The sequence below is a fragment of the Gobio gobio genome (assembly GCF_949357685.1).
Source record: "Gobio gobio genome assembly, chromosome: 21".
Classification (NCBI taxonomy): Eukaryota; Metazoa; Chordata; class Actinopteri; order Cypriniformes; family Gobionidae; genus Gobio; species Gobio gobio.
The window spans coordinates 37,065,742-37,075,310 of record NC_137117.1 but is presented as its reverse complement, the minus strand read 5'-3'; the positions used below and the strand labels follow the sequence as shown (position 1 = coordinate 37,075,310).

The following is a 9,569-nucleotide window of genomic DNA, read 5'->3' as shown; positions in this document are numbered from 1 at the left end:
TGGAGGAGGCGCGGCTTCCACTGCCCCTCCACCTAAACAGCTGTATGGACGACCACCTTAGCCTCCTCCACTCGCCTCCGCCTTCCTCGAGCAAGCACCGGGGCAACAACCTCGTGAATCACGGATACACCGAGAACGAGCAGGACACCATGACAATTGTTGCTTGCGACAACATGCTGGAGGAGTCGGCGGCGCTGCCCGGGCACCAGTCGCTGGAGCGCTACGAGCCGGACCACGAGTGTTGCGAGAGAGTGGTCATCAATATCTCGGGCTTGCGATTCGAGACACAGCTCAAAACCCTCTCCCAGTTCCCAGAGACTCTGCTCGGCGACCCCAAGAAAAGAATGCGCTACTTTGACCCCCTCAGAAACGAGTATTTCTTTGACAGGAATCGCCCGAGCTTCGATGCCATTTTGTATTACTACCAGTCAGGGGGGCGCATACGGAGACCCGTCAACGTCCCCATTGACATCTTCTCCGAAGAGATACGCTTCTATGAGCTCGGGGAGGAGGCTATGGAGAAATTCAGAGAGGATGAGGGCTTTATAAAGGAGGAAGAGCGCCCTTTGCCCACCAATGAGTTTCAGCGACAGGTGTGGTTGCTGTTTGAGTACCCGGAGAGCTCGGGTCCGGCCAGGGGCATTGCGATCGTCTCGGTGCTGGTCATTTTGATATCAATCGTTATCTTTTGTCTGGAGACACTGCCCGAGTTTCGGGACGACAAAGACCCGACGACGGTCGCTCCGCTTGTGAACGGAACTCTCCCTTACTTCACGAGCCCCTTCTCTGACCCGTTCTTTGTCGTCGAGACCCTGTGCATCATCTGGTTCTCTTTCGAACTGCTCGTCCGCTTCTTCGCGTGCCCGAGCAAAGCCACGTTCTCCAAGAACATCATGAACATCATTGACATTGTGGCCATCATACCCTATTTTATCACTTTGGGGACAGAGCTCGCAGAAAGGCAGGGCAACGGCCAGCAGGCCATGTCCTTGGCCATTCTCCGGGTCATCAGACTAGTCCGCGTGTTCCGGATATTCAAACTCTCGCGGCACTCCAAAGGGCTCCAGATTCTGGGGCAAACGCTCAAAGCCAGCATGCGCGAGCTGGGCTTGTTGATCTTTTTTCTCTTCATCGGTGTAATCCTTTTCTCGAGCGCCGTCTACTTCGCCGAGGCGGACGATCCCGACTCGGGCTTCAGCAGCATCCCTGATGCGTTCTGGTGGGCGGTGGTAACCATGACGACCGTGGGATACGGCGACATGCACCCAGTCACCATAGGGGGCAAAATCGTCGGCTCCCTGTGCGCGATCGCGGGCGTGTTAACTATCGCTCTGCCAGTGCCAGTCATCGTGTCCAACTTCAACTACTTTTACCACAGAGAGACTGAGGGAGAGGAGCAGGCGCAGTACCTCCACATCGGCAGCTGTCAGCCTCTGACCTCCGACGAGGAGCTGAAGAAGACGCGCAGCACGTCGTCGCTCAGCAAGTCGGAGTACATGGTCATTGAGGAGGGCATCAACAGCGCGTTCAAGCAGCCCAACTTCCCCGCTCAGAACAACCAGAACTGCGTGAACATTAAAAAGATGTTCACGGACGTCTAGGCTCCTAGACGCGTGTCGGTGCGCGATATGGCAACGCTGTAGGTTAATGTCATGACAGTCAAGCGCTCAGTGTGTCGCCCTCCATTTCCAGGACGCAGAGGAAATGGTTACGTGATGTTTAACGCGCCAGTCCCATGCAGTGTTACCTGTGCGATTGAACCATTGTACTGTGAGGAGAAAGCCCCGCTTTCAATCTATTAGCTGTCTATAGGGTACATCCATTCATATAGGCAATATGTGTGTGGCAAGCTAACTTCACATTTAATCCTTAAACTAGTTTTTGTTTTTCGTTTTAGTAGTATACACTAGTAGTATATTACTAGTAGGCCTAATACGTTCAAGTATTCCCTCATATCCTACCAGTGATTATTCTGAAAATGTTTGACATTGAATTATATTGGGTTAATCGATCAACTAGTCACATTATTTTATCTTTAACGATACTTAATACGTTCTGACAAGTTTAAGACGCATAGTGATGTGCAGTAAAAAAATGGTAACACTTTATTAATTTATTTATTGTTATGTTACATGTACTTACTATAGTAATAACAGTAAATTATGCATAATTAAATGCAACCCTCAACCAAATCCTAATCCTTCCATAACCCTATAGTAAGTAGCCTACACATAGTTAATTATTATTACTGAGTAGGTAAATTACTCTGTAACAATGACACCTTAAAATAAATTGTAACCCAAAAAATGTTACTAACTATTGGGATAGATATCAGTGCCTCATAAATAAGTATTAGTATCTAATAAATAAGAACTAGAAGTGCCAGCAACAATCATTGGAAGTGAATAGTTAATGAATTATTGGTTACACTTTATTTTAATGTGACATATAGTTACATTGTACTTAATCAGATAATTACTTAGTGCATCATTTACTGTTATTACTACAGTAAGTACATGTAGTAACATGTAACTATGTCACCTTCTGGAAGCAATCAAGTTACTTGGTGACTACTAGCAAAATAATAAGAATTAGTATCTAATGAATAGTTTACTGGTGAAGCTGACAATATACTATTAAAGGGACAGGTCACCCAAAAATGAAAATTCTGTCATCATTTACTAAGGGTTTAAGTTGTTCCAAACCTATATTCTTGAAAACAAAAGAAGATATTTTGAAGTATATGGGAACTAAACAGTTCATGGACCCCATTGACTTTAATAGTAGGGGGAAAATACTACTATGGAAGTCAGTGGGGTCCATCAACTGTTTGGTTACCGACATTCTTCAAAATATCTTCTTTTGTGTTCACCAGAAGAAAGACATTCATACAGGTTTGAAACAATTGAGGGTGCGTAAATAATGACAGAATGTTAATTTTTGGGTGAACTATTCCTTTAAATTACTTACTACAATGTAAAAAAATACTGCCTTAAATTTTTAGGTACAATCAACTAGGCTATTTAAGTAATTTCAACTTAAAGCTGCAGTCGTAACTTTTTGCGCTCTAGCGGTTAATAAACAGAACTGCACACGTCTTGCGGAAGAACATTGTAGCCGGAGCTACTTCTCTCTGTTTATGTCTATGGCGAGTCACGCAGGGACTGTGCTCCTCCGCCGCGGTTCCTACCAGACCGGTCTGAAATAGTCCCAATATAAACACTTATTTTAAGTGTACCATAATAATTCAGGGTAAGACAAAAACACGGTTTGGAAAATGGATTCATGTTGTACATTCTCATTATATCATTTTGATTAATCTTGAACACAAAAATAGTTACGGACAGCAGCTTTAAATTAAACTGACTTAAAAAAAAAGAGTTGAATCTTGTAAAAGTTAAAAGTTAAAGTAATGTACAAATATATGACCAACTTATCGGTCCATTTTTACATTGTAGTTTTACAAAAAAAATATGTTAAATAAAAAATAAAAACTAGCTTAAGGAAAAAATGTTAATGCGGCTTGCCACAAAATCAGTATATCGTCAGTGACAAGTTATTAGCTATTCTATTCAAATGCACTCATTGCATCGCATAGTCTACTTTGACATTACATTGCTGGAAACTTAGTCCAGTGTATTCGCACCAGAATAGGGAGGGAAGCGCTTATTATAGCTAATGAAAGAAGATTTAAAGGTATTGTGTATTTTCTTACATACTTGACAAGTGTTGCTCAGATAACATATCACTTGTTGGAATAAGTGTCTTATTTTGTGTGCTTCTATTGTGTTGTCGTCTCGTCAAGAGCCCGTTCCATACCACCCAGTGAAAGATGCAGCTAAATGTGAACTTTTTCTCCGTTTATGCTATTATCCGCGCGCATCTAAGAATTCTAAATTGTTATCATGCTAGCTCAAAATCCAGAGACTAATGTGAACCGATCATCACTGAAGTTCAAGACGGGAGGGAGGGGAAAGATCAGAGACTGAACGCGCTTTCGACTGGATATTCTAATCACGTTGGAGTGATGCAGTCTCCATAGCGACGCTAGGTTCCCCAGTAACCCGCTATTGTTGCCATGGCATCTTTTTTTTCCCTTTTTTTTTGCTTTCCTCAGTAATCCGCCAGAATGTTTTGAAATCTGGCTGAAGATTCGCTATCCTGCTGGATTTTGTAAACTGGTGAAAACTGGCCACAACAACACCACGATCAATCCTTAACTGTACTGGAGTATCTTCAAAAGACCCACACTCTGGGATGATAAAGTGCAATACATGTGAATGTTTCATCACTGAATCAGACGAAACACTGTCCAACAGGCACAGACCGAAGTCAAACACGATGGGTGTGAAGCAGAGCGCCTGCGATACACTGATCCTTCACAAGGGGCTGCTGCATCTACGCCAAACGCCAAACGAGTCTCGCATAGGACAAGAAACAGGTGAATAGGCCTACATCCATTATTATTATTATGCATATTAACTAATAATGTGCATGTCATAATTCAAAGGCTAAATGCTTATACTTTTCTGATGGTTTGTTTGTTCCTGCTTGTACGAGTTTAGTTTTGTCTTGCATTTCATTTTTTTAAAGTATAAGACAACAAGATACTAAATGCAAAGCTAGTGAGGCCATTAGTTAAGATATATGCATTACATACACATTGCCTTTTAAATACTATTTTATAGAAATATGGTCAACCCTGCCCCACCTAAGCTCACCTTGAGGTGACATTGATTTGAAAAGTGTGTGTCGTCAGTGCTGCCACCTTGTGGCTCAGAATATTACAGTGGCCTTAATGCCCTTTCCATTCAGATCATCTGTTTAATATTTAAATAGCTAAAATAAATGAGTGCTGCATTTAACATAAATGTTTGTAAATATATAATGTGTGTACATTATATATATATATATATATATATATATATATATATATATATATATATATATATATATATATATATATATATATATATATATATATATATATATATATATTACACAAACTTTTATGTTTGATGCAATTAATCGCCATTAATTTGACAGCACTAAAATATTTATATATAATATATGTGTGTGTGTGCGTGAGTGTGTGTGTGTGTGTGAAGACTTCAGAGTCCATCTGGTCATTTTTATGTTTTTAATTTTACTCTTACCTTTTCATTACTATTAAAGTGAAATTACTGAACCTAAACATAGGAGTTAATTTAAAAGAAAAATGTTGGATGGACGGATCAGGCATAATATTATGACGACAGGTGAAGTGAATAACACTGATTATCTCTTCATCACGGCACCTGTTAGTGGGTGGGATATATTAGGCAGCAAGTGAACATCTTGTCCTCGTGTTAGAAGAAGGAAAAATGGGCAAGCGTAAGGATTTGAGCGAGTCTGACAAGGGCCGAATTGTGATGGCTAGACGACTGGGTCAGAGCATCTCCAAAACTGCAGCTCTTGTGGGCTGTTCCCGGTCTGCAGTGGTCAGTCTCTATCAAAAGTGCTCCAAGGAAGGAACAGTGGCGAACCGGTGACAGGGTCATGGGCGGCCGAGGCTCATTGATGCACGTGGGGAGCGAAGGCTGGCCCGTGTGGTCCGATCAAACAGACGAGCTACTGGAGCTCAAATTGCTCAAGAAGTTAATGCTGGTTCTGATAGAAAGGTGTCAGAATACACAGAGCATCTCAGTTTGTTGTGTTTGGGGCGGCACAGCCACAGACCAGTCAGGGTGCCCATGCTGACCCCTGTCCACCGCCGAAAGAGCCAACAGTGGCACATGAGCATCAGAACTGGACCACGGAGCAATGGAAGAAGGTGGCCTGGTCTGAATAATCACGTTTTCTTTTACATCACGTGGATGGCCGGGTGTGTGGCTTTCCTGGGGAACACATGGCACCAGGTGCACTATGGGAAGAAGGCAAGCCGGCGGAGGCAGTGATGCTTTGGGCAATGTTCTGCTGGGAAACCTTGGGTCCTGCCATCCATGTGGATGTTACTTTGACACGTACCACCTACCTAAGCATTGCTGCAGACCATGTCTAAACGGTATTCCCTGGTTGCTGTGGCTCTTTCAGCAGATAATGCGCCGCCATAAAGCAAAATGGTTCAGGAATGGTTTAAGGAGCACAACAACGAGTTTGAGGTGTTGACTTGGCCTCCAAATTCCCCAGATTTCAATCCAATCGAGCATCTGTGGGATGTGCTGAACAAACAAGTCCGATACATGGAGGCCCCACCTCGCAACTTACAGGACTTAAATGATCTGCTGCTAAGATATTGGTTCCAGATACCACAGCACACTTTCAGGGGTCTAGTGGAGTCCATGCCTCGACGGGTCAGGGCTGTTTTGGCAGCAAACGGGGGACCAACACAATATTATAACATTATAGGTCATAATGCCTGATAGTTTATGTGTGTGTGTGTGTGTGTGTGTGTGTGTGTGTGTGTGTGTGTGTGTGTGTGTGTGTGTGTGTGTGTGTGTGTGTGTGTGTGTGTGTGTGTGTGTGTGTGTGTGTGTGTGTGTGTGTGTGTGTGTGTGTGTGTGTGTGTTTGTGTGTGTGTGTGTGTGTGTGTGTAATATTAGGAAATAATATATTATAATAAACATTTATAATTATAGGCTATATTAAAAAAATATGAAAAAGGTTTTAGAAACCTTGTTTAATCCTTTTGAAATACTTTTGTGTGAAACTCAAAGTAAAAAAATACAAATAGCATAAGATGTTGCATTTATCAGTTCAGATATCTCGTTACACGAAATCGGTCAGTCAGCCTGGAACATTTCTGTTCAGTCTATTGAGTCTCCAAAGTGCAAAGTCATCAGATTCAAATATCTGACACTTTCTGTGCTAACATGAAGAGTTCAACAAATACAACAAAAGCTTGCGAGGCCCAGACTCTGGACTTCATTTATGGCCCAGAACAATTGCGTTTTAATGCAGAGAGACGCGGAAAGCGCTATCCATCTGATCTTCTGCAACATTGCGCACGTCATTGCAAGGAATCTAGGACAAGCTGTGTTTCTTGGGGAGCGTTAGAGAGCTCTTCTGCACGGCTGCATCCACAAGCAGCTCCTGTCTGACTTTCTCTTTAGTGGTAATTTGAGCCAATCTCATGCTGTCTGCACACACTTTCCCCTCTTCTGTGGACATGAAAGTGTCCTGTGTGACTCTCCTGTTCCACTAGTTTAGCCTCAGAGACATTTCTGTGCTTTTAAAAGACTTTGCTGTTTTCGCCTTCCATGTTGCATAATAGACCTAAATGAAAGTCCTCCTCGTGGACCACATTCAGGACGAACGAGATCCATTTTCTGTTTTTAGGACAGGCCCAGCGACCGTGAAGGAACAATGTGCTGAGTTCAGTTCACACTCCATTATGGACACAGTTTGGATGTTGCCAAACAGGACTTTTAACATTGCGTCATAATAACACGTGTGATTAGGATGGTTTTTCTGAATTCTGCTACAGACGTGAATGATGCCTCAAATCATGTTACAATTCAAGTGATAGACGTACAGATTTGCCTCCATGGTAAAATGCTGTAGACAAACACTGAAAGAAGGACCAGAGACATGTTGTTTTGACCAGGGTGATCAGGTGATTACTTACTGACCCATCTAAAAATGTCCAAGCAACCGTCCAGAACACCCCCGCATTGGGTCATTTTATGTTAGTTTCCTTATTTGGGTCAGTTTTGGCTGGTTTTTAACTGGTAGAATGTGACTTTATATCACAGTTGCAACTTTATTTCTAATAATTATGACTTTATATCTCACAATGTGACTATGATATATTTTAAAATACAAAATCACATTGTGAGCTTTGTAAATTAAACATTATTATGCTTATGATTATGATTATGATTATTAATATAGTATTATTACTACTACTACTACATGTCAGAATGTGACTTTTATCTCTCGGTTGCTAATTCATATCTCACAATGCGACTATTATTTTCTGAAGTATACAATTACATTGTGATCTTTATAAATAAAACATTATTATAATTATTAATAATAAATGTGATTATATCTCACATTTGTGTTATATCTTACAAGTGTAGATGTAACTTTTATTTCTGACAATTTCAACTTTGCTTTCTTATAATTGTGATTTTAAATCTCACAAAGTCACTATATTATATTCTAAAATATAAAATCACTTTGTGGACTTTATAAATAATTTCTTTATTATTAGTAGTAGTAGTAGTATTAGTATTGATATTAATATTATTAATACATTTATGATTGTGACTATACCTCACAATGTGACTGATATTCTAAACTATAAAATCAATGTGGACTTTAAATAAAATATTATTATTAATATTATTATATTACTACTACTACTACTACTACTACTATTGTTATTATTACATTTCCCTATTATATTCTGAAAAATAATATAACTTTGTGGACTTTATAAATAAAACATTATTATTATTACTACTACTACTATTATTGTTATTGACATTTCCGAATGTGACTTTATATCTCACTATTATATTCTGAAATATAAAATCACTTTGTGGGCAATTTACCATTTATAAATAAAACACTCTTATTCTTATTATACAGATATTTTACAAACATTTTACAGAATTGTATTTTATTTCTGTTTATTTCTGTTTATTTCTCACAATGGCCGCTTTATTTATATTTTCAACTCTTTTATTCATTTTTTTTATATAATTGAGACTTTATTGTTTCTGACAGTTGTGGCGATGTTTGCATTTTTGTTTAGAAAATGTACCAGGATCCGTGTTTTCAAATATCAGTGACGATCTTGCCTGATTACTACAAACACTCGTCTTTTTTTTTTTTTCTACATTTTTCATACAGTCCTGTTTCTCTTTCCATTCTTGCACAGCAGTGAGGAAGGAGAAGGACGTGGATGAAGCTTTAACGGAGGCCGGATTGCCTGTGTGGACCCCAGCTTGCCAAACGTAGGGGCTCGTGGACTGTTCCCCTCTCCTCCACATTTGTGGAAGGAGGTGCCTTCAAAAAAAAAAAAACCCTTCAGCCTCCGGGCACTGATTCCCCCCACACTCCCCGGCTAGACTGACCCGCCGCACCACTTGCCTTTTCTGTGTTCAGTATTCTGTCTCTTTACCAAAAGAAGATGGACTCCTGTGTTCATGTGCCGTTTCTGCTGCTAAATGTAAGATTCTTAACTCCACATAAGTGCTCCTACACAGCCCTTGCTCCACCGCCGTAGCCCAGCAGTGTGGAGGGCTGTGCTAGTTACGCTAGCTCCATCAGCTGTCATGTTTCGTCAGGCTGTGATGTCGTCTTTGACGTTGCTGTATAAACCGATAGTCATAAACGTGATGCCTCCTTGTCATTTTTGAGTGGTGTTGGTAACTTGTGGCTTTCCCTGGTCCCATCTGTTCGTGTGTCACTTCACATGCCAACATATATCACTCTAATGGCCATTATTTACATGTGGAATCCCTTTTCGTCATATCGCATTCATCACGCAAAGGCTGTTGTGTTGATGCAATGTTCTAACTATTGCATCAAGGACAATTAAGCAATAAGGCACTGTACAAGAGGCCGTGCTATATTGT

The 9,569-nt window shown here is 40.8% G+C and overlaps 1 protein-coding gene across 1 annotated transcript in view; it reads left to right on the top strand.

Annotated features, from left to right (window-relative positions):
- The window catches only part of LOC307117434 (potassium voltage-gated channel subfamily A member 3), a 9,402-nt gene extending 81 nt beyond the window's left edge, over positions 1–9,321 (top strand). The window contains exons 1-2 of the mRNA XM_079802282.1: positions 1–4,441; positions 8,870–9,321. The exon at positions 1–4,441 is cut by the window's left edge and continues 81 nt beyond it. Coding sequence (XP_079658408.1) covers positions 45–1,601 — 1,557 coding nt within the window. The 5' untranslated portion in view covers positions 1–44 and the 3' untranslated portion in view covers positions 1,602–4,441; positions 8,870–9,321. The remainder of the gene's footprint in view (positions 4,442–8,869) is intronic.
- The last annotated feature ends 248 nt before the right edge of the window (positions 9,322–9,569 follow it).